The 23,990-nt window shown below is 42.6% G+C and overlaps 2 protein-coding genes across 2 annotated transcripts; one reads left to right on the top strand and one right to left on the bottom strand.

Annotated features, from left to right (window-relative positions):
• Positions 1–6,493, bottom strand: sdf2 (stromal cell-derived factor 2). The gene is made up of 3 exons (XM_080041075.1): positions 6,267–6,493; positions 3,594–3,790; positions 1–1,594 (listed from the first exon to the last, which is right to left on the bottom strand). Exons 1-3 carry the CDS (start codon positions 6,448–6,450, stop codon positions 1,295–1,297), a joined length of 681 nt encoding a protein of 226 aa, XP_079897201.1. The 5' UTR covers positions 6,451–6,493; the 3' UTR covers positions 1–1,294.
• Positions 6,494–6,807: 314 nt separating this feature from the next.
• On the top strand, positions 6,808–23,887 carry supt6h (SPT6 homolog, histone chaperone and transcription elongation factor). Its single transcript, XM_080041059.1, has 37 exons — positions 6,808–6,907; positions 8,031–8,141; positions 8,237–8,413; positions 8,833–8,906; positions 9,054–9,237; positions 9,338–9,419; positions 9,640–9,889; positions 10,046–10,147; positions 10,315–10,428; positions 10,556–10,645; positions 11,612–11,754; positions 11,954–12,099; positions 12,218–12,325; positions 12,465–12,745; positions 12,880–13,034; positions 13,486–13,681; positions 13,879–14,018; positions 14,234–14,351; positions 14,454–14,530; positions 14,638–14,773; positions 14,947–15,084; positions 15,519–15,686; positions 15,787–15,914; positions 16,049–16,256; positions 16,471–16,618; positions 16,804–16,946; positions 17,031–17,171; positions 17,331–17,526; positions 17,701–17,846; positions 18,436–18,528; positions 18,665–18,772; positions 18,902–19,026; positions 19,313–19,425; positions 19,525–19,602; positions 19,684–19,859; positions 20,308–20,588; positions 21,928–23,887. Exons 2-37 carry the CDS (start codon positions 8,042–8,044, stop codon positions 22,118–22,120), a joined length of 5,256 nt encoding a protein of 1,751 aa, XP_079897185.1. The 5' UTR covers positions 6,808–6,907; positions 8,031–8,041; the 3' UTR covers positions 22,121–23,887.
• Positions 23,888–23,990: the final 103 nt, after the last annotated feature.

The following is a 23,990-nucleotide window of genomic DNA, read 5'->3' on the forward strand; positions in this document are numbered from 1 at the left end:
AGTGGTCTTATGGCCTGTGGGATGAAGCTGCCCCTTAGTCAAGTGTTGTCGTAATGTCTGTCAGACGGTAGCAGGCAGGACAGTTTGTTGCTGGGTTGATGGGGGTCTCTAATGATCCTGTTGGCGTTCTTCCTGGCAGCGCTTTAGGTGTAGAGGTCTTTGCACTATTTTTGTGTTCATTTAAGTCTCAGTCTTGTTAAGCTCTCTTCTCATAATTCGTGTTGGGGAATTGTTATTGCAGTATAAGGAGATTCAAGTGATCATACAGAAAGGACGACCTGTGCAGTGATCCACTACCATTTTGCTGCTAACCAAACAAAAAAGCAGAAAATCCAATAAAATAAAGTCACACTACCGCACTGGTATGCATAAAAAAAATCTTTTTAATAGGAGGTATTCATTGCATGTTTGCTCGCTCATATGAACCTCTTGAATAAAGACTTGTTCTGACACATATGCATGAATGTAAAAAAACTGTACTTCTCCCAACACTCGGAACCTAATCAAACAATGATGATGATGTGCATGAAACATAAACGACACCCCCAGAGGCAATACTGCTTATTCTATTGTGTCAGTTAGTGGGAGATTTATATGTAACACTGAATCCAATTTAAAAGGAGGAAAAAAAATATTGACCATTAACACTGCTTATTCATTATTGTGAGTAGAATATCTATCGCTTACAAATACCATAGAAACACAATACAATGATTATCTTTCCAAAAGTTTAAAAGGCTCCTCAATGTACACACCTATTACTTCTTAAAAAAGTATAAAGGCACAAGTGTAACAATGTTTTTTTGTTCTTTTTAATCCAACAAAACACAAGGCTCCCTTGATGACTTAAATGCACTCATCTGCAAAACCTGGCCTACCTCCTGTGATGTAGTGTGACTGCTGATGGCAGTTATTCTACAATAAATAACAGTTGAGAGGAACACCTCTTCTTGGATATAAAATGTCAAAAACCGTTTCTTTTTAATACCTTTGACGTCTCCTTGTACCTTGTTAAGGCAAACTATAATGATATTCAAATACTGTTAGCTCTCTGTGTGCCGCTGATGGATCTTTGAGGATTCAAGTAGTGTTCTCCTAAAATGTGAAGGCCATCCTGTACCCCCATTCATGAAAGATTTTGGCACAGTCTCCTCACAAAGGATGGCAGTCGAAAGCAAATGAGAAAGAATAATGTGACGAGAAACGGGGGAAGAGGAGACAGAAAAGTAGGGGGGAAAAAAGTGTCAAACAGAGAGAAACGGGACGTGACAGAAGCAGGGAAGAGAGGTGAAGGTCAGAACTCTGTGTGTGCGTGACTGTAGTCTCGGTTGCCCGCGGGGCTCTCGTTGGGCTTCATGAAGATGCCCTCCATGGCCTTCCACAGGCTGTGCTGGCTGGGGCTGGACATGGCGTGAACTTCCCTCTGTCCGTGGATGGGCCGTCCGTACTGCTCCCCCGTCACCGAGAGCAGCGCGTCCGTAGCCTTGTGTCGGAAGCGGATGGCCTCCTCGCGCTTCCACACTGATCCCCCACACTGAACCGTCCACTCGTCCAGGTGGTCCCCTTCCCCTTCATCGCCAAAGGCACTCACCTCCTGTGAACATTAAGACAGGTATAAAAAGAGATGATGAGGAACCTTGCTTTTGTAAAAGCCTTTTGGTTAACTTTTACCGAAATCCACAAAAACCTTTGAGCCGTGTAATTTTGGGAGTTAGGGGCCACTCACACTAGGGCCGCGGCCCCGTGCCTGAGCTCATTTGCATACTAAAGTCTAGAACGTTTGGCTAGTGTGACCACGCCATCCGTATTTCAGCACGGAACAGCCCCTTGGCCACGGCACACTTGGGAGAGGTGCCGTGGCCAAAGTACAGATGCTAATGCGATGACACGCGCACAAGCAAGCGCACGGGCGGCGTTCCTGACGTGAATTTATTAAGGATGCATAGTCCGTTAACGTCCGCTGCCTTACTAGTCGGCACCAGAATTGCCCACCACTTGGACTTGTAGCTACATAAAATGTGTGAGAATTAACGTGTGTGTAGGCCTAGGTGTGGGCTAATAAAAGAGGGAGAGAGCTAAATAGGTGAGCGCAGAAAGCAAAGCAAAAAGGTTTTTGTGTTTACTTAACTTAAGACACTTAAAAAAAACGATCTCTGCCCATACAAAAAGTTCTGACTTGGATTACTTGATGGAGCGATCGATGTGTATAAAACCATCCGGTACGTGTGTCTGATGACGGGCCGTTATATTAATAATAAACAGCGTGCTGCACAAATATGAGACTGTTCACCGCGACCTATTACGTCAAGGCTATATTTAAAAAAAACAATAGCTTAAAGATTCTCGTTGCTCTAATGTGGAAGTGGAATATTTGATGCAAATTTGGCCGGATGAAAATATTCACAAACAGTCGTATAGCCTACAAGTAGACTACGCTCCAAATCCTAAACGCGCACGGTGACATAGGCAAGGTGCAATCGTGCCCAGGCCACGAGCAGTGTGGGCCCCAGTGGGGAGGGGGGGAATCGTGCTGAATCTTCCTGCAGCATGGAACAGGCAAACGGCCCTAGTGTGAGTGGGCCCTTAGTTGCATGACACTAAGCATTTGAAAAGACTTAGGCATATTTATCAATCCAAATAAAAGATATCGTCAGTTAAGTTTGATAAACTTTACAGCAAATTTGGTTTAGATGAGGCGGGCTATGCACTGGTTCTTTTTCCTTAAATACTACTGTGCCTTTGTCTGTTTTCCATGTTCTGTCCTTCTTAAATTTTTCCTGTTGTTAAACTAGAGTCATCAACTGACTTGATTTTTGGTTCTCTCTGGCTTCCTGTCAGCACATTTGTTAGTTTTCAGTGAAGGGTTTGCTGATACCCCTATGAGACAGGACAGAAAGGCTACAGTACAAATTACACTGTTGTGATTTATGAAGTATAGGTCTTCTATTATGGTATGTGTACATTTCTATTGCCATAGTGATAAATACTGCAATTACGTCCTGTAAACTCAGTCGATAAACTGGTTACCGATTAAATGTGTTTATTTTTGGCTGATCAAGCAGATCCAATTTGATCACATTGATGCAACAAGCCTAGAAATCAGAAAGTGCCGTAGAACAAATTGTTAACAATCACCTAATATACCCAGAGATGTTAAAGCAACAGCGATCTTGGTGTACCAAAATGTGTTTCCAACCCTATTAAATTGGATAGCATTTCCACACTTCCTAAAGAGAGGAGAGGTGTTTGTGACCAGAGGCTGTTTTTCTACAGAGTTTATTAGTTTCATGAAGTGTAAAAGCTGCTGTGTCAACTCAGGACCAAAGTGATGGTCGAGCTTTCACTAAAAGTGAAAGGCAGCCTCTTTTCACATCTTTGACTACACATTGGTGATAGTACTGAAATGAATCCACGAGGCTTTGACTTGGCAGATAATGTGTGGATCATCTGACATTTCTCAAACACACTCATAATCTGCTTTTTTCAGTTGAGCTGCTGAAATGTCAAAACCTTATTTCTAGACATCAACATATCTTTCCCGGTGTCTGCAGGGAGCTGTTTGGAAAATCCTTCACATAACACTTGTCCTTTACCTGATTGGAAGACAGCGGGGAGGTGAAGTAGTGGCTGTGCAGGTTACGGCCTGTGTTGACATGGGTGAGGCGGATCGCCTGACCGCATTGGACCGGGGTGCCCCGATGGCAAAAGGTTTCACCTGTCCCTCGAACACTCCAGTAGCTGTTACTGTCTTCCACTTCGGTCACCCCTGTTACAGACTGCTGACCGCTACCTGTCTCGCAGACACACACACACACACACACACACACACACACACACACACACACACACACACACACACACACACACACACACACACACACACACACACACACACACACACACACACACACACACACACACACACACACACACACACACACACACACACACACACACACACACACACACACACACACACACACACACACACACACACACACACACACACACACACACACACACACACACACACACACACACACACACACAAGAAAGGCATTGCAGTCAATGCAGTGATACTGAAACTGAACAAACATTAGGAGACTCGGAGAGAACAAACAAACTAGAATTTTGGAATTTAAATTCAATGCAAAAGGATGTTTAAGACTGTCTGCTAATTAGGGATGGGCATAATTAATCGATGCTCGATAATTGCTCGTTAAGAAATGTGTCGATCAATTTATATTGTTATCGATCAAAAGGACGTTGTATTGCATACTGTGAGTCTTGAAGCATTTAATTGAATATCACTATGTGGAAGAAATAACAAATCTAACCACCAGGGCACGATGTTTTATTATTTCTAATGTAATAAACGGAGACGTGCACTGTACACATGCAAAATTAGTTGAACTGGGAGAGGCAGTGGAGACAGGCCAGGAGGCTATCGAGCAGGCTGGGCGGCACGCGGACGAAGGGAGCGCAATCACTGGAGCCGCCGCCACACAGGCTTCCGCTATATGGCACTACTCCTCGGGGAGCAATACTCCACTATACTGGACACTGGCATTGACACAGAGGTTAATAACTTTCTGAGGGATACCCCCCCACCTCTGGATTGCAACCCTACCGACTGGTGGAAAGTGAAAGGAAGAAGGTTCCCCAGGCTGTCAAAGTTGGCGCGACAATACCTCTGCATCCCCGCAACGTCGGTCCCGTCAGAGCGGGTGTTTTCTGCTGCTGGACTGACAGTTACAAGGCTGCGTTCGCGTCTGACCCCCGAGCATGTTAACATGCTTATATTCCTAAACAAAAATATGTAGGCTGGAGGTACTGTATGCTATGGACAGTGGGGACAGTCACCACCGTATGTAAGTCGCTCTTTTTTTTCTTAATGTGTTTCTCGCTCCGCTTTTCTTTCGGCTTGGTGCCTCTTAGAGTCGTTACATTTTGTCAAAAACTGTGACATTTTAGCAACAAGTTCAGCCTTATATATGTTCACTAAGGTATTGCTTTTATATAGGCTAGTTCATGCAATTGTTTCTAAATGTGTGGCTCATCTTTTTGTTGCGAGCCTTTCCGAGCGCCGGCTGCAGCCTATAGGCATAGCTATATGTCGGCCTTTTTTTTCCCTTTTTTTTCAAAACAGTTATACAGTTTAATGCCCACTTGTACTGCCTTGTTTGATTATTGTTGGCCGATAGTAGGCTACTTATAGTAATTGGAATACAGATTTAGTCTTGTTGAAGCGTTTCCAAATGTTTAAGAGCGCCAGTAGGCGCATTGTTCGGCCTTTACGAGCGCCGCATAGGCCTATAACCTATAATGCCTGTATTTATTATTTTAAAACTGTTAAACAGTTGTAGGTAGGTCTTCAAGTTAACTGTCTTGTACTATTGTTGGCCTATACATTATTGTTGGAATAAAGATTTCATTGATAAAAACATGCATTTTGTATTTTCTACCAACGGGAATTTTAATATAGCCTATAGAAAAAGTTAATGATTAATCGATAATTGCTCGATAATTCTAGCGATGATCGAGCAAGGAAATTTCTTAAAATGCCCATCCCTACTGCTAATACTCTTCTTGTATTGCCGTCTCAGCTTGTTCATGGTAAAAACACTATAAAGAGTTCAATTGGTGAGTTTGTGTTCTGTTTGACTTTGAACCCAAGGGCTGGAGTTGGCAACCAGCCTAAATTTGTGTTGGCTTAGGTTTAATACCAGCATGGGGTAATGTCCCTTTATGACATTATGAGGAGCACACCCCTCCCAAAAGGTTAAGTAAACTAAACAAGAAACAAACAAACACAAATACATACACATCTTGAATCACCTTACCCTGCTGTAGGCTATATTTGCAGGAAGAAAATAAAATTTTGATTTTAATCGTCAATATGAATCGGACTATTATTTTGTTTACTGGGCTAATTAAGAGAAAGGGATGAGTTATTATAAGGACAATATAAACCTTTTCGTATATGTCTTTTTTTTCTACTGAATTTCATAAATATTTGCTTTGTAAATGTGGCCTGAAAGACATTATGTCATCATAAATATTGTACTGTATATTTATGCCATTGTTTGATTGAACACATAGGCTACACAGTAATGAAGCGAAGTCAGCCTGTCAAATGTAGGCTATACGGGTAAACCTTTAAACATAGAAATCAGCCAATTCTCTTTCAACAATACTAATGCAGAGTAAATTATATTAAAAGCCATTCCATATGCTTAATATTCGTGTAATGAAAGAGGACTCACCAGACCCGTAGCGTACGTCGTGTGAGTGTAGTCTCACATTGTGCTTTATATTTAAGAGTTTAATGACTGAGCCGCATGTCACAAAACTCAGTTCCGTTCCGAACGACAGCCCACATATACAGGACAACGACAACAAAATAGTCGATAGATAGATTGGAGGAACAGTACACTTTAAGTGACCCATTCCTTCTAAAACTCGAACAGCTGCTATGTCTCTCGATTTCTTGTTATTTTTTCGCTACGTCATTAAAGTGGTACCGTGTGGTTATATAAAGCTCACGAAATAGCGCCCCTGGCGGCTTGGGGTAGTCGCTGCATGGAGTTTAGTAGCTCTCTTGATTTAAATTGGGGTTATTTGAAGTGTATGCGAGCTATTTGACATGTATGGCAATTTCAAAGTTGTCCATTCAAATATAAACACTGGTTATATGGTGCAGTCTTAATTACTTATTTATTTTTGAGTACTTTCAAGATGGACCAGCAGGGGGCCTCACCTCGCCGCTGAAAAGGATGGAAGTTTCCTCTTCACGCCACTCGTTCTCGGCCATTTTTTACAAGTACAAGCTCCCTGAAACACAAAAACACAACACAGCCCCGTTATTACTGTCAATATTTCCGGAATTTACCACACAGTGAGACGTGTAAGTCCAATTCCGCCGTGGTCATGTGAGATGTTTGCATTTTGCTGCTCGGCTAACTGGCTAACGCTTTTATGCAGTTGGTTGTTGTTGTCGTTCCAGCTAATGCTAAGCTAACTCGGTGATGTGCTAAACATAGGGGTGCTAAAGCGTTGACTACCGTTAAATTGGCTCATGGGCCTTGGTCAATTATTACAACGGTAAATCCGCTACTGTGGATCTTTTTTTGTTGACTATATTATTGCCATGCACAATATAATTTAAATTAGCTAAGTGCAAATGTAATGCCAGTAACAAAGCTAAAGGCTAGCTAACTAGCATTTCTAACTTAGCCTAGACGGTGGTCGCTAGCTCACTCGTGCTGTAACGTAAACCAAGGTTATTGACTAGAAATCATAAAATATTGTAACGTTCGTGCACCGAACATGTTCCCGCTAACTACTAACTAACAACACCTGGACAAGGTAAAATACAATAATCAGATTGAAAGTAAGCAATGTCGCCGGTCGTCTATTTGAATGCAGTGTGTGCGCATTGCGACAACGATAGGTGTATTACATTTTTTAAGCTCACATTCTTCTTTTTGTTTACTGGCGGCCATTATAACAATGGTGTGATATGAAAACTATCACCAGGCTAGATACAATTACGGTATTGTTCATGAGCAATTCATTGGTTACCGTTGTTTGATAACACAATATACATCAAACCATCGTCAATGTTCCAGAATACATTGTTTTCATGTCGTCCTAGCTTTTCGTATATTTACATTTTGAGGCATTATCAAAGGGTTTTAACTAATCAAATATTGAGTAGCTAGACAGTAAACACTCGTGCTTTGTTCAAACCCACAGAACTCTATTGTAAAAGATGATGTTGGCTAAAAAGGTGTATATTGTGAGAGATGTAATTATCCGATATTAACGAAGAGCTGAAACAACCCAAGAAAGAATATGTAATGTCAGACAAAGGGGGATTTAAAGAAACTGCAAATACGTTAAGAACATGTCTTATGAGTTACAGCGTGTGTGTTTGGGTTTTATATTTGCGACTAGCCTGGGAGAACAGAGCAGTGTTTGGATGATGTTGAGTAAATTAACTGACAGCTTATAATTTTTCTTCTCAGGAACCTCAGTCATGTCGGACTTCATTGAGAGCGAGGCTGAGGAATCCGAAGAGGAGCTGGACGAGAAAGACCTTAAGCCTAAAAAGACCCAGAGGTTTATGGAGGAAGAAGGTGAGATTTGAATTTGTTTTAGCACTGGTTATGTGTTTCATAGGTGGGGGTTGGTATGCCGTTTGTGCAACACTTATCTGGGCCTTTCTCAACAGATGAAGAGGAAGAAGAGAACATAGAAGACCAGGATGAGCGAGGAAATCTCCGTGGACTCATTGATGATGGAGAGGAGGAGCCGGAGGAAGAAGGAGCTCCAAAGAGTGGGAGTGCGAGTGGGAGTGCAGCGGGGAGCGACTCAGAGGAGGAAGTGAGGCATCGACGGAAAAAGCGCAGTAAGTTTATCAAGTGTTTTTAAATGGTTTGCCTCAATCATACAGGGTCCAGGGTGGGGTTAGTATAAAGTAGTTGTGGAAGAAAAGACTGTTCTGAAACTCCTGAAATACACCTATTGCTGTTTAGCTTGTGGCTCGCAGCAGGTAGTGTATCATGAGGAGATATTCGCTGATTTTAACAAGAGGTGATTTTGACAACAAGCATTCTAGAGAATTGCTGACCCCACCTTTTCAGGTGCCAAATTAAAAAGAGATTTATCAAAGTTGATTTTCCCCTCAATTCCTATATCTCAACATTTGATTTCTTCAACAAATAATCACATGTATCACATTTAAGAGCGAAAGCACTGTGTTTACGGTGTTAGATTCAAACTTGTCTTGAAGAAGTTTCCTCTGACTGAGATTTTTCCTCTTGACAGATTATGACGACTACCTGGATGACGATGATCTTGACCTGATTGAGGAAAATTTGGGTGTTAAAGTGAAAAGAAGGGTAATAATCTTTTTTTCTCCATGGTAACTTTACAATTCTACCTTTAGCCTCTCACATTTTGCCTGACTTCCATAATGTTCATTTTATTTTATACATTTGAAAAAGTTTTAGCTAACAGTGCTGATGCTGTACCTTCTTTTGTCATAGAAAAAGAAATATGACCGTGTGAAAACACTGGACGATGACGAAGAAGACGATGACGAGAAGGACTTGATCGCAGACGAGATCTTTCACCATGGTGACGGAGATGGAGACCTGGAGGAAGGAGAGGCTGTGGACGAGCCTCTGCAACATGAAGAAGAAGAAGAAGGGGAAGGAGAAGAGGAGTCAGGTAGGCCAGCAAGAAGGAATATTCAGCTCTGTCTTTAGAGTTTCTTAAATGATGTGAAATGGAATTGATTAGTTTTACAATTTGTGCTTATGTCCCACAGATATAGACGATTTTATTGTGGATGACGATGGCCAACCCATCACCAAAAAGAGGGGCAAGAAGTTCTCAGGATACACCGATGCGTGAGTGTCGTAGTTTATAAAGCAAATCTAGAGATTTTTTTTTCCTTTTTAAAAAGAAAAATATATTATTTGTTTTGCCTCAATTTTTCTTGCAATATTAAATGACCTATTAGGATTCAAATATCAGATTGATATACGTTAGAAAACGCAAAGAGAATAAATACAGAATGACTATCCACATAATCACTGCTTCTCCTCTTCACTGTTCATTGGCCCACAGAGCCCTGCAAGAGGCCCAGGAAATCTTCGGTGGCGACTTTGACTTTGCGGACTTTGACGCAGACGCTTACGACCAGGGCGAGGAGGAGGAAGAGGACCAGGATGAAGAGGGTTGGGACCGACCCAAGAAACAAATAAAAAGGAAAAAGAAGAGCATCTTTGAGATCTACGAGCCAAGTGAGCTGGAAAGTAGTCACATGACTGACCAGGACAATGAGATCCGCACTACAGACATGCCCGAGAGGTTCCAGGTGTGTATGTGTTGGTGCACTGTTGTTACATTGGCTTATGGATCATGAAGGCTTATATTGACAGCTTTTTGTCTCTGGGGGAAAGGCAGGATTATCTATTCTGTCTTTGCCTGCCGTTGAGTGCCTGTCATCCTGACTCTGTTCTCTGCCTAATAGTTAAGATCCATCCCTGTTAAACCTGCTGAGGACGATGAGCTGGAAGAGGAAGCAGAGTGGATCTTCAGACATGGCTTCTCCACTCTTACTATCTCCATGCAGGTACGACCCTTGCCATACACACATTAGTTGAATTTTCCGTCATGGTTGGATTCCGCTTTTGTGGGATAAATCTTTGGATTTTTCCTTTAATCTTTTCCTCTTTTTTTTTTTTTTTTTATCAAGATGCAAACCTACAACTTTGTTTTTTTCCCCTGTACCCTATACAGGAGAGCACAGATTATCTGGACAGGGGGACAACGACAAACTTCAGCAGGAAAGGCCCCAGCACAATTGCCAAGATCAAAGAGGCCCTCAACTTTATGAGGAATCAACAGTTTGAGGTACAATGAGCTCACATTTACCCCATCCATAATTGTTTTCCTTTTTCTTGAGGTAATGTCTTTTTAAAAAAACATGCTAAATGTTTTATTTTCCTAAAGAACCAATTTGATCCGGTTGCTTTCTCAGGTTCCATTCATAGCTTTCTACAGGAAAGAGTATGTGGAGCCAGAGCTAAACATCAATGACCTGTGGAAGGTTTGGCAGTGGGATGAAAAGGTATAGTTGGCATTTCTTTTTAGGTAAAGGGATTGGATTATATACGGAAAGCACCTTCATTGGTTCAAATACACATGAGGTGGGTTTTGTTGATTTTTTTAAGACCACGTGACCACCCAAAAGTTGTGTGGTTTGCCGAATAATAAAAAAAATACGCCAGCTGTGTCGGCGATAGTGTATTACAGAACAGTTATTGGCGTTCGGAGTGCAGAATCTAGGTCTACTATAGGCTACTGACGAAAATCACACAACACATTGCATCTATTTATTAATAATATTTATGAATTTAGGCTATATTTTGCAGCTCCAACTCAAATTCAGCCCATCCAGGCGATAGTTAAGTTTCAGTTTCGTTTTCATCTCCGTGGTATACAGCCGTTTGGACCAGCTGATCGGCTCCCGACAGCAGGAGTCAGTCTGCGTTCCAGTTGTACTGGAAGTCGGATTTATGGTGCCAGTGATAACTGAACTAAAAAATAAAATAAAGCTATCTTCTCCTTCCTATATCTGTCTATCTTTATCCCTCCACTGCACACTCAGTCACTACTATCCACGCTAAAAGGAAGCAGAATTATAACCTCATTTAGCACATTATTTTTAAATATTTTATATTATTATTATTATTTTTTCTCCCCCATCTAATTTTGATGATTTTTAGAAAAATGTGTTGGTTTGTAAGCGCTAAGGGAGCATGTTTAAATAAAACCTGTGAACCTTAACTTTTAAATGTATTTTATTTCATGTTTCTATGTGCTACTCAGGCTTAGAAATGAAGGTTTTGGTAGACTTGACAATTCGTACTATTTTTTCTGAAAACCCTCAGGCATTAAGGACATGCATCCTAGATTGCCATAGTCATCAATGGGTTAAGTCTAGTTTTTAAGTTAATGTCAATTATTTGCTTTGATTAACTTGATGTTTGTATGCCACTTCTGGTTTCTTGACATGTACATGTTCACCCTCCAGTGGACTCAGCTGAAGACCAGAAAGCAGAACCTGACCCGTCTGTTTCGGAAGATGCAGTCCTACCAGTTTGAGCAGATCTCAGCCGACCCTGACAAGCCTTTGGCTGACGGCATCCGTCCTCTGGACACCCCTGACATGGAGAGGTACGTTCTGAAAACACTGGAGGGCTGTGGTTGAAAAATAACCCCCTCCTATGTAAAGTGTTTGGTTGTGACTGCACTATGCAAGAAATAATTACAGGCAATGAATGTGATGAAATGTAGGTGCTTGACGATGAACAATGCTATTCAGCTATCCTTTATTATTGAAACCTGTTCATTTCATTTCAATCATTTTCTACAGGCTGAAAGACGTGCAGACTCTCGAAGAGCTGGGCGATGTGTACAACCACTTTCTGCTCTACTATGGTCGAGACATCCCCAAGATGCAGAACGCTGCCAAGTCCACCAAGAAGAGGCTCAAGAAGATTAAAGAAGTGAATGAGGATGGTAAGGTGGATGTGTCTGAATGGACCGTTTGGTTGGACAGTGACTGACAAATTGTTCAATTCCATTTAGAGTGTCCATCTTGTTTTCACAATTTTGATTGGGCTGGCTGTCTCTTTAGGTGAAGAAGAGGAAGTGGAGGTGGAAGAAGAAGAAGAACAGAAAGGACCTGATCTCAAGCTGGCGTCTCGTAGAGACATGTACAGCATATGTCAGAGCGTAGGACTTGGTCAGTCTCCTTTTCCTTTTTTTTATACCTCGCATGTGCAAGGTCCTCAAGCTCAGTGTTCCAAATATTATTATAACCTTTTTACTCCCCTAGCTTGGAAGAACTTAATCATGTGTTCCTCTTTCTTCCTTAACTGCAGACGGCTTGGCTAAAAAGTTTGGTTTAACTCCAGAGCAGTTTGGAGAAAATTTGAGAGACAGTTACCAGCGTCACGAGACTGAGCAGTTCCCAGCCGAGCCTGTGGAGCTGGCCAAAGATTATGTCTGCAGTCAGTTCTCCACGCCTGAGACTGTGCTGGAAGGAACCAGGTACATGGTGGCCATGCAGATTGCTCGTGAGCCTCTGGTCAGACATGTTCTTCGACAGACCTTTCAGGAAAGGGCCAAGATCAACATCAAGCCTACGAAGAAGGGCAAAAAGGTGTGGACACATTTGATTCACATACATTTGGAAAACTAAGAAAAAAATCTCAGACATCTATTTCTAAGAAGATTCTTAGTTGTTCTGAACTGTGCCATTCTTAACCTGCCTTCTCATTTGCTTACTTCCTGTAGGAGGTTGACGAGGCTCATTTCGCCTACTCCTTCAAGTATCTTAAGAACAAGGCTGTAAAAGAGCTGAATGGGGAACAGTTCTTGAAGATGTGCCTGGCAGAGGAAGAGGGCCTGCTCTCCATTGACATCTGTATAGACCTTATAGGGGTCAAAGGGTAAGTGCATGGACAATATTGTGGACCGAAAACTAATATAGAGGAGTATGTGTTCAGTGACGTTGCTCTGCTATATCGGCATAGGAGGAACCTCAGACATGTTAATACATGATTATAGGCAGACCAGGGGTTAAGGTTGTTAGACATTTTCAGGTCAAGTTTAATAACCAAGATGCGGCGTATCATAAATATTTAAACACATTGAGATCTTGCACCTCCTTAGGACATTTACCAAGCTCAAGATCTAATGTGACTGTGCCATTTTAAGCCTCTGTATAGAAACCTAGCTTGGATGTTGGAGAAACAGGGGGTTGATAAGTAGGTTAAGTCCCCTGAGTTCATTTCTTTCAAATTTAAAGTTGCGGTTTGTGTTTCTGTTGAATTATGACTCTTAATATTAAAGCACTCCTTTCTGTCTCCGCTCCTCTCTGTCTTCACCAATGCTTCTCAGATTTGCTGGGGACCAGACGTACTTTGATGAGATCAAACAGTTCTACTACAGGGACGAGTTCAGTCACCAGGTGCAGGAGTGGAACAGGCAGCGAACCTTGGCCATAGAGAGAGCACTCACTCAGTTCCTCTACCCGCAGATGGCCAAGGAGCTCAAGAGCAAACTGATCGCCGAGGCCAAAGAGAGCATTGTCAGGGTAATTTGTCATATCTGTATCTATTCATAGTGATGTTACATCATTGTTCCAGTAATGCTCATAGAATTTGTCTTATCAAAAATATTTGTGTTGGTAAAATAAATAAAGCAAAATATTAACAAAATCATTAACCAATGTATTTTTTATTAGTGTTATAACCTTTAAATTGAATATGATCTCTTCATTTCTTCTCATAGTCGTGTTGTCGTCGGCTGTATAACTGGCTGAAGGTGGCTCCTTACAGGCCAGATCAGCAGGTTGAGGAAGACGATGATCTGATGGATGAGAGTCAGGGCAAAGGCATTCGGGTGCTTGGTGTAGCGTATGCAGATAGCAGGTATGGGCCCTACAGTATTGTTTTACATTTTATTTTCCCCCGATATATATTTATAAGTATCTACAATGTTTGCCATTAACAGTAGACTTCTCACTTTAAAATGTCGCCGATATATACACATTCAAATTCATCCGTGTAAGACCAAGTAATGATGGCTGAATTAATCAAACGCTTATTTAACATTATATTCTTACATACAATCTTTGATCTGACAGAGACACCCCAGTTTTCTGCGCTTTGATCAACGGGGAAGGTGAGGTGGTTGACTTCTTGCGTCTGCCCTACTTTATGAAGCGAAGGAACGCCTTCAGGGAGGATGAGAGAGAGAAGAAGGTACAAGCAAAGAACATGGCTGTTTTTCTGTGCTGTCAACAGACTTTTATGTTTAAGAAAAAAAACATGTTAGAAGATCACTAATCTGTGTTTCATTATTAGGCCTTTGACATCGAAAATCTCAAGAAGTTCCTGTCAGGCAAGAAACCTCACGTGGTAGCTGTCGCTGGGGAAAACCGGTAAATAGTTGATTTCTTTCTGTGTGTTCCGAAAAGCTTCACATTGGCATTAACAAATGTATAATGCAGTTGAGGATGAAATGTTCAAAAACATGCCATGTGTGCAGAGATGCCCAAATGATCATGGAGGACATCAAGAGGACTATCAGCGAGCTTGAGCAAGAGTCTTCTCTGCCTGCTGTGGGAGTGGAACTTGTTGACAATGAACTGGCCACATTGTACATGAACAGCAAGAAGTCTGAGGTTAGTTCTTTACACCACACTTTCCATCCACCATACACTGGCACTTCAGTAGTTTCTCTGTTGGACTGTGGCAGTGAAACACAGCAAGTTCACTAACAGGTGGATAAAAGATGTGGCCATGTGTGCACTTTGCTCCTTATTGTCTCTTGAGCCTCTGCTTTCTCTCTGTGCAGGCTGATTATAGGGATTACCCTCCGTTGCTGCGACAGGCTGTGTCGATAGCCAGAAAGATCCAAGATCCTCTGATGGAGTATGCTCAGGTATGCAGTTCAGATGAGGATATTCTCTGCCTGAAACTACACCCACTGCAGGTGAGAGATTGAACAATTTGTGGATTTGTGTGGTTTTATGTATCTATGTATTTATTGCTGTTTATTGTTGAAGCATGTTTTTGTTGAAAGCGTCACGTCAGATTTACAGCATTTGCTGTGACATCACAGAAATACTAATAGAATTATTTTGGTGATTGATAGGATTTGGAACTTCTTTTTTTTATATATATATGGATAATTTGTAAGAGGAGAAATGTTTATTCTGTAGTATCACAAAGACCTATTATTATTACATATCACAAGCTTTGTTTTTGCAACAATATTAAATTAATTAAACAACCACTCACTAATATTTCCTGTTTATGTATTAACCAATACGTGAATATAGAGATGGAGAAATTGTGAGTGACTCAGCATAACTCAGTTTTGTGAAACTCAGTATTTTTTTTTCTTACCCCCTCCGTCTTTCTCAGGAACATGTGGTGAAGGAAGATCTGCTCTGTGCTCTGTACTGTGAATTCATCAACCGTGTCAATGAGGTCGGAGTGGATGTGAACAAAGCCATCGCCCATCCTCACACTCAGAGCCTGGTCCAGTTTGTCTGTGGCCTGGGACTGAGGAAGGGCTGTCAACTGCTTAAGGTATGTGTTTCTGCTGCCGTCGTTTGTGTACGATATGTGTCATATCTGAAAGTATAGCGCCGTATCTGCTGGTCTGACAACTGCTGTGGTTTTTGTGCAGATTCTGAAGCAAAACAACACCCGTCTGGAAAACAGAACCCAGCTGGTCACAATGTGTCACATGGGACCCAAGGTTTTTATCAACTGTGCCGGTTTCATCAAGATCGACACGGCATCACTTGGGGACAGGTCCGTATTGCGTAGGGGGTCTGTTATATGCTCAGACAATACAGACATTTTGGTTTTGATCTGCTATTTAGCCTGTTTTGATGTTATTTTAAATCATCATCATTGTTGTTTCTTCTCGCAAACCTTCCACACAGTACTGACTCCTACATCGAGGTTCTGGATGGATCTCGTGTCCACCCTGAGACCTACGAGTGGGCTCGCAAGATGGCTGTGGACGCGCTGGAGTATGATGAGTCGGCAGAAGATGCCAACCCAGCCGGAGCCCTGGAGGAGATCCTGGAAAATCCAGAACGTCTGAAAGATCTCGATTTGGATGCCTTTGCTGAAGAGCTTGAGAGACAGGTGTGTGTGTGTGTGTGTGTGTGGGGGGGGGGTGGCTCTCACTGTGGGGAAAAATAATACTACAGTGCAGAATACATAGTACCTGTTTATATTGAGTCCAAACAGACACATGTCAGACACCACTGTGAATTCTGGGATCCTGTGAAGCCAAAGGAAAGTTCACATCCTCTCATCTCGAACAAAATTTGTTTTCTTCTTTGTTTTGTCCCTGTAGGGTTACGGTAACAAGGGAATCACTCTGTATGATATCCGTGCAGAGCTGAGCTGCCGGTACAAAGACCTGAGAGTTACCTACAGAGTCCCCAACACTGAGGAGGTCTTCAACTTGCTCACCAAGGAGACTCCAGAGACCTTTTATATTGGTACTACACATTGCACTCGAGTTTCTCTCTTGATTTAAACTTAACCAAAGATCATAAAAGCCCCCAGACAAAGAAGTTGGTTGGTTAAAGTTGTGATATTGCTAAAGTAACAGTCACAGTAGAAGTACAGCTCCAAAGGCTGCTATTTTGCCTATGGTTGATGTCTTTTCCTCCTTGTCTTCCAGGTAAGCTGATCACCAGTATAGTGACTGGTATCGCTCACCGGCGGCCTCAGGGAGAGAGTTATGACCAGGCCATTCGTAACGATTCTACAGGTCTGTGGCAGTGTCCCTTCTGCCAGCAGGACAACTTCCCTGAACTCAGCGAGGTACCAGACACCTGGGATTTCTTCTTTGTATAACTTGAAGCGTGAAAACAGCCGAGTGTCTGACATCTCTGTGCTTTGTTTTAGGTGTGGAATCACTTTGACAGCGGTTCATGTCCAGGTCAGGCCATAGGGGTTCGGTCTAGGTTAGATAATGGCGTCCAGGGATTCATTCCCACCAAGTTTCTCAGTGACAAAGTGGTCAAACATCCCGAGGAGAGGGTCAAGGTAAAGGCTTTGCTGATATGAATGTTTTTGAGAGAGAGAGAGACAATCCTGATAGATCTACGATAAACTGTTGCCTATTTCTGTCCTTTCTATATGTACTCCTATTGTTTTTTCTTGTTGTGGAACCGGTGCAATATTCGATTGTTCTTCCTCCTTCAGGTGGGCATGACGGTTCACTGCCGCATCATGAAAATCGACATTGAGAAATTCAGCGTGGACCTCACCTGCCGCACCTCGGATTTGATGGACAAGGCCAATGAGTGGAAACTCCCGAAAGACAGCTACTACGACTTTGACACAGAGACCGAAGACCAAAAACAGGAGGAGGAGCTCAAAAAGAAACAACAGAGAACACGTAAGTTTAACAGCATTGATAAAAACTTGTCTGAATTGGACTAGCAAATAGAACTTAACACTGTGCTACTTTTGGGAAATTGTTCTTCACCATACACTTTCTTTAGCCAACCATACCTACTTCCACATCACTGCGCTTATGCCGCTTGTCTGTTCATTCTGTCAATCTCTCCAGCATATATAAAGCGTGTGATCGCCCATCCAAACTTCCACAATATCAGTTTCAACCAGGCAGAGAAGATGATGGAATCCCTGGACCAGGGAGACTTGATCATCAGACCCAGCAGCAAAGGAGAGAACCACCTCACTGTCACTTGGAAAGTAAGAAAACTGTCAGAGCGGTACAGTCGGGCGATAGATGGTCAAATAAAAATAAAATAAACTGAATGGATAGATATGGGGGGAAAATGCAAGGTAATAAAATATGTCATAGTGTCATGGAATTTGAGCAAAATTTGGCAGTTACATATCACAGGAGATTAAAGGTTCTCAAAAATCTGTGAATATCTCCTCACGATCCACTACCTTCTGTACTGTGTGTGTGTGTGTGTGTGTGTGTGTGTGTGTGTGTGTGTGTGTGTGTGTGTGTGTGTGTGTGTGTGTGTGTGTGTGTGTGCACTTAAAACTAATTTAATACACAGTCTAGGCTCTGTAAACTGGTATGTAAATAAAGGGTATGTAAACAAAGGGGGCTAACCGTAGCTAGCAGCATGCATGTTTACAGAGCCTAGGCTGTGTATTAACACTGCGTAGTCATTCTCCAGAATAGCTGACTCCACATTTTTAAATAAAAACAAAATAAGACTAAACATTTAAAGCAAATCATAGCATTTGTATGTCAATAAAGCAGTCACTAAACAGAGTTTCCTTTGATACATGTTCCTGTCTGACTCTTTGCGATGTGTTGTAGGTGGCCGATGGAATCTACCAGCATGTGGACGTGAGAGAAGAAGGCAAAGAGAACGCATTCAGCTTGGGCCACACTCTCTGGATCAATAATGAAGTAGGCTGTTGTCTCCTCTTTTGTTGAGCAGGATCCTGTGCTTCATAATCAATCCTGCAGAAGCGATTGAAATGTATAAACCTCTTATGTTATTGCTGCTGCATGTTCTTAAAAAGGTGTATTGCGTTCTCTGCAGGAGTTTGAAGATCTGGATGAAATCACCGCTCGGTACATTCAGCCAATGGCGTCATTTGCCCGAGATCTACTGGGGCATAAGAACTTCCAGGAGGTCCAAAGCAAGGAGGTATACACTGATTCGCCTTACTGACTATTTTGTAGTCTTTTGAGTATTATTCTTACAGTACGACACAACCACAAGCTGCACCTTTCATATCTCCTTTTGTCTCGTTCTCTCTTTTTCTCTCTCTGATAGAAAATGGAGGAGTTATTGGTCAGGACGAAGAGGGAGAAGCCTACTTTTATTCCATACTTTATTGCAGCATGTAAAGAACTGCCTGGAAAATTCATACTGGGTTACCAGCCTCGAGGAAAACCACGGTGAGCAAATATGTTTTTTTTTTGTCTCATCTGTTTTTACTCACGGTTATGTTGCCACGGGTAGAAAATATTGAATAAAGTTGGACGGATTCAGTGGAATAATGTTGTTGTTAATGGTGCTTTTCCTTAAAGCAGTTCAATCTCACATATAAAATGACAAATACTGCATATAAAGCTTTTGAATGCAAAACCTTTTTATTAGGTGTTCACTGTTTTGACTGACAAGGTTTGCATACCTTTAAAACTCAATGGCAACATATACATTTTTTTTTCTTTTTACCCCCAGGGTTGAGTATGTGACTATCACCCCAGATGGCTTCCGCTACCGCTCGCAGGTATTCCCTACAGTAAACGGACTGTTCCGTTGGTTTAAAGACCATTACCAAGAGCCTGTGCCAGGTATGGAAGTTCTATACCTTATTATTTACGGTATAATATATATTACAACAGTTCAAATGTATTGTTGGTTATAATCTTTCTTCGTCTACTCTGTCAAAGGAATCACTCCCAGCAACAGCAGCCGAACCAGGACACCTGCATCTCTGAACGCCACCCCGGCCAATATCAACATCGCCGGTGAGTCCTGCTTTCTTTCACGCGCAGTAATGTTGTTTATTTTAGTACATTTTACAATTCCCTAATTCCTCTCTTCTCTAGACTTGACGCGAGCTGTCAATGCCCTCCCACGCAACATGACCTCTCAGATGTTCAATGCCATCGCCGCAGTCACGGGCCAGGGCCAGAACCCCAACACCACCCCCGCGCAGTGGGGCTCCAGCCAGTACGGCTACAGCGGCAGCACAGGAGGAGGAGGGAGCTCGTCTGCTTATCACGTATGTGCAGCTTCTTAATGTCGACAACTACTATGGAAGGAAAGAAGTTGTTTTGGGGATATTGGTTACTCCTAACAGACTGGTCTAACATTCATATTAGCTCTTTTACTAGATACAATATACAGATACCTCAGATCATGTTATAATGAAAAATAGAAGGCTGTAAACACATCACCAGCTGATCTTCCAAAAACATTTGTCCTGCTGATATTTTATTGCATGTGTGTCTCTATCTTTGAATTAAATCATCAGAATACTGTTAGCTCTCTATATACGTAGATGACAACTACTTGTTTCCACACAGCCATTAGATCGTTTTCATAAAGCTACAATGTCAGTTGATCTATTGTATGCACAACACACAAGAGCCACATACTTTGTACCAAAATAAATCCACATTTAGCTTGTCTGCTAAGAGTGTCCCACCTCCTCCCTCCCTCCTCTGCAGGTATTTGCTACGCCTCAGCAGCCCATTGCGACGCCCTTGATGACGCCCAGCTACTCTTATACCACGCCCAGCCAGCAGCAGGCCCTGGGCACGCCGCAGTACCCCGGCTCCACCCCGCAGTCCACCCACTCCCACGCCCACCCACACAGCAGCCACGTGTCTCACCACAGCAGCAGCAGCCACCACGCGCATCACAGCAGTCACCACGGGGGACACTCGTCTGGCACGCCGTCGTCCTCCACCTCATCCAGAGGACGCACGCCACAACAGCAGCCGCCAAAGTAAGTAACATGTGGATATGTGTGGGCCCCTCCCCCGATGTATCTGAGCGTCTGTCTTCTGAAAAATCATCTTGTTTGTATCCTCAACTACTGTTATATTAAAAAAAAACATTTTCGGTCACTGTCAAACTGATTATTATTGTACAGTATAACATAAATGCTCTGTCAGATATTCTTTCCACCTCCAAGATACACGGTGTTTAACGGTGAAGTCAGTGGTTCTGGAGAACGTTTGTTGTCAAAATCAGTGAATATCTCCCTAGATCCGCTACCTGTCTTTATGTTAGCGCTGGGATTTTTTTTTTGTTAATACACATCCTAGGCTCTGTAAACAGGTATGTAAACTAAGGGGCCCCATCGTAGCTAGCAACATGCCTGTTTACAGAGCCTAGGCTGTGTATTACCACTGGATTTTTATTTCAGTGTGCATACTTTACATAGCCTGGCTCCGCCCGCCTACCTACTTCCGCCCAAATTTCATTTTCCCTTCAGTAGTCAGTCTGGTGGTGGGGCGTATTAGTGAGATTTTTCCGAACAGATTTCTGAGTATCCAATCAGCGAACAGAGGAAGTGGCTGAGAACGATGAGGGTCGAAGCGGTCGAAGTCGCGTTCCAGTTTCAGTTGAATGCTGCGTTCCCTTACGCTCGGAACTCGGAAACTTCCGACTTGTTAGTTCCGAGTTCCGACCTGTCTGTGTTCCAGTGCATCTGCTCGGGAAAGTATGGACGCCTACAACCTTTCTCATCCAAATAACTAAACGTTAAGCTCTAGCAAGTTACCGTTGCCAGGTACCGGTAGATCCATAGACTACAATATGTAGTGAAGTCGGAAATTTCCGAGTTCCCTGAACGCACCGTCAACAGCCGGCTCACGACCAAATGTTATGCGATTGGTTGGATAATCCAGAGTGGCACTGCGCAGATCCAATAGTTTTAAACTTCAACAGACACCCGCCTCCAAGTGAGTGAACGTTTGCCAATTACAGCACTTCCAGACCTTCTGTACAAATGAAATGAAGTACGATGGTCTGGTAGCGCCAGGCTACACTTTACAGAAAGGCAGCCGAGATATTCTCTGATTTTTGACAAAAAGTGATTTTGCAATTTTCCAACATTCTCTAGAATCGCTGACTCCCCCTTTTAATGTGTTCACAAAGCAGTATGAAACTCAAACAGACAAGTCAACCAGTTGTGTAGAATTACAGTCTTCCGCCATCAGATGGTGCTAAACCCACAGTCTGTATCATTTCAAGGCGCAGCAGCCCGCCCTTATATCTGTTTTCTATTCCCACACTGTCCCTGACTCAAACACCTCCCCCTCTGTGTTACCTCCCTGCAGGGCCAGCGGCAGCAACGCCTCTGCCGTGGACTGGGGCAAGATGGCGGAGCAGTGGCTGAAGGAGAAGGAGGCGGAGGGGCGGAAGAAAGCCCAGAGGATGACGCCGCGACCGTCGCCCAGTCCCATGATCGAGAGCACGCCCATGTCTATCGCTGGAGACGCCACGCCGCTGCTGGATGAAATGGACCGATAGGACACACAGGGGGGGGGCGTCACTAGCTACAACCCCCCTATCACACTCCATCTTCTGTGCTGCTTCTTCATCTGGATAAACCCACCCACCATCTCCAACAATGCATCAGCCCTTTCAACCAGCTGACCAACAGTCGGGAGCCTACACCATCCAGCTGACTGACTGTCCATTCACACATTCTCTTCACCTCCTGATCTGGTAGTTGCAGTTTATCAGTCTGGTTTCATCTCAGCTCCTTCCTTCCTTCCTGTTGTCCTCCTGACTCACCCACCTCTTCCCCGCCAGCCAACTCCTCTGGCTGCCAAGTATTTTGAATAGTCAGAATAACACTGTATAAGTCATGCAGAAAGTCAGTACATTGACAAAAAAAAAACTTGAAATATCTGACAGCAGTTACATATAGGATATGGACCTACACAGACTATGTCAGACAAGATGTCCTTCTGTCTTTATTTTGTGTTATTGCTTTTAATTTGATCCATGAATGGTTTTGACAGAGGGGGCACAGTTATAGTACAAAATCCACTTTTTCTCCTTTACGGTTGCTGGATTTTTGTGAGCAGTTGCCAAAAGAGCGCTTTGCCAAGCCAATCAGGAAATTTAATTTTTTGTATGGAATGCGTCAGAATGAATAAAGACTGTTTTTTTCTTTCTGTCTGAACATTAAGCCTGCACTCTTCACATCTATCAAAGTGAACACAGTGTGACTGTACAGACACACTCACACACCAACATGTCAAATGTGAGGGATGAGGCTGATTTTAATAAGATAAAATCAATTTAAGGAGAAAACGTCTGTCAGCTTGAGTTTCCCTGCTATTGTGTGTCACCAACTCTTGCTGTATTATGATCAGCTTACTGTGTTTTGGCTCGTGTAGATAGCCTCTTGTGTATTGCTGACTTTTATTTGACCTCTATGAGAATACTGTGTGGACACTTACAGAGTGACACATTAAAAGTAACAGCTGTTTGTGACGACATCTGCCAGAATGCCAAGCAGTGCAGTAGAAGTTAGTTCCCATTTTAAAGCAGTTGATTTTAGTAACGATAAGAGGAAGTACCGCCCTGATGTCAAGCAAGCATCCACGGCAGTGTCGTAAGGTTATTCGTTTAAAAAGTGGACTCAAATTTGAATCCCTTGCGTCTTTTAAATGTTTGCGGTTCAGTGAGTAATTCACTTTGACATTGTGTGATGATGTTTGCCACCTTGTAGGATGTCATCACCTCGTACATCGCCGCTGCAATTCAGTCCCAGACAGTAAAGTTGAGATGTTTTAGTGAATGAGTTCAAATTTCTCAAACCGTAACACTATGAGCAGACGATATTACCAAGCTGACTTTGCATTGTGTTTTTAGTCCTAACTCTGTATACTATTCATAACTGCACGCAAATATTTCAGCAGAATGAATATAAAAAAGCATCTCTTTTGTGATCGTTGTGTGGCAGTTTTAGGCCACCCTGCATTCCCCTTTTTATTTTTTTTTGTGGCTGGTGCCTCTGTGCCACAGTACAAACAAGCAGCACTGGTATTCAATGGTGTGCATCATTTTGGGGTTTCCAAAGTATCATGGTCCCGTAATATACATATTGTTTTTAAATAATGGTTTATGCGTAAACTCACATGGTTTAACTTCTGTTGGCCAATTAAGATAACTGCATCTTTCTCAGCGACGCTTTGATTGGTTGTCGGCAGCGGTTGGTGATAAGAGGAGAAATTATGTCTCTGGCACTGCTGATGACCTTTTCTACCTGTCACCCCTTTAATAAAAGTGTTCATATTAAACCTTGAGTCTTGTTTGTGCTAATTTAAGACAAACTGGTGGTCTGGACACATGATGTACACATTCATGTGTGTGACTGTGTTTGCAT

Source organism: Ammodytes marinus (genome assembly GCF_949987685.1).
Source record: "Ammodytes marinus genome assembly, chromosome: 14".
Classification (NCBI taxonomy): Eukaryota; Metazoa; Chordata; class Actinopteri; order Uranoscopiformes; family Ammodytidae; genus Ammodytes; species Ammodytes marinus.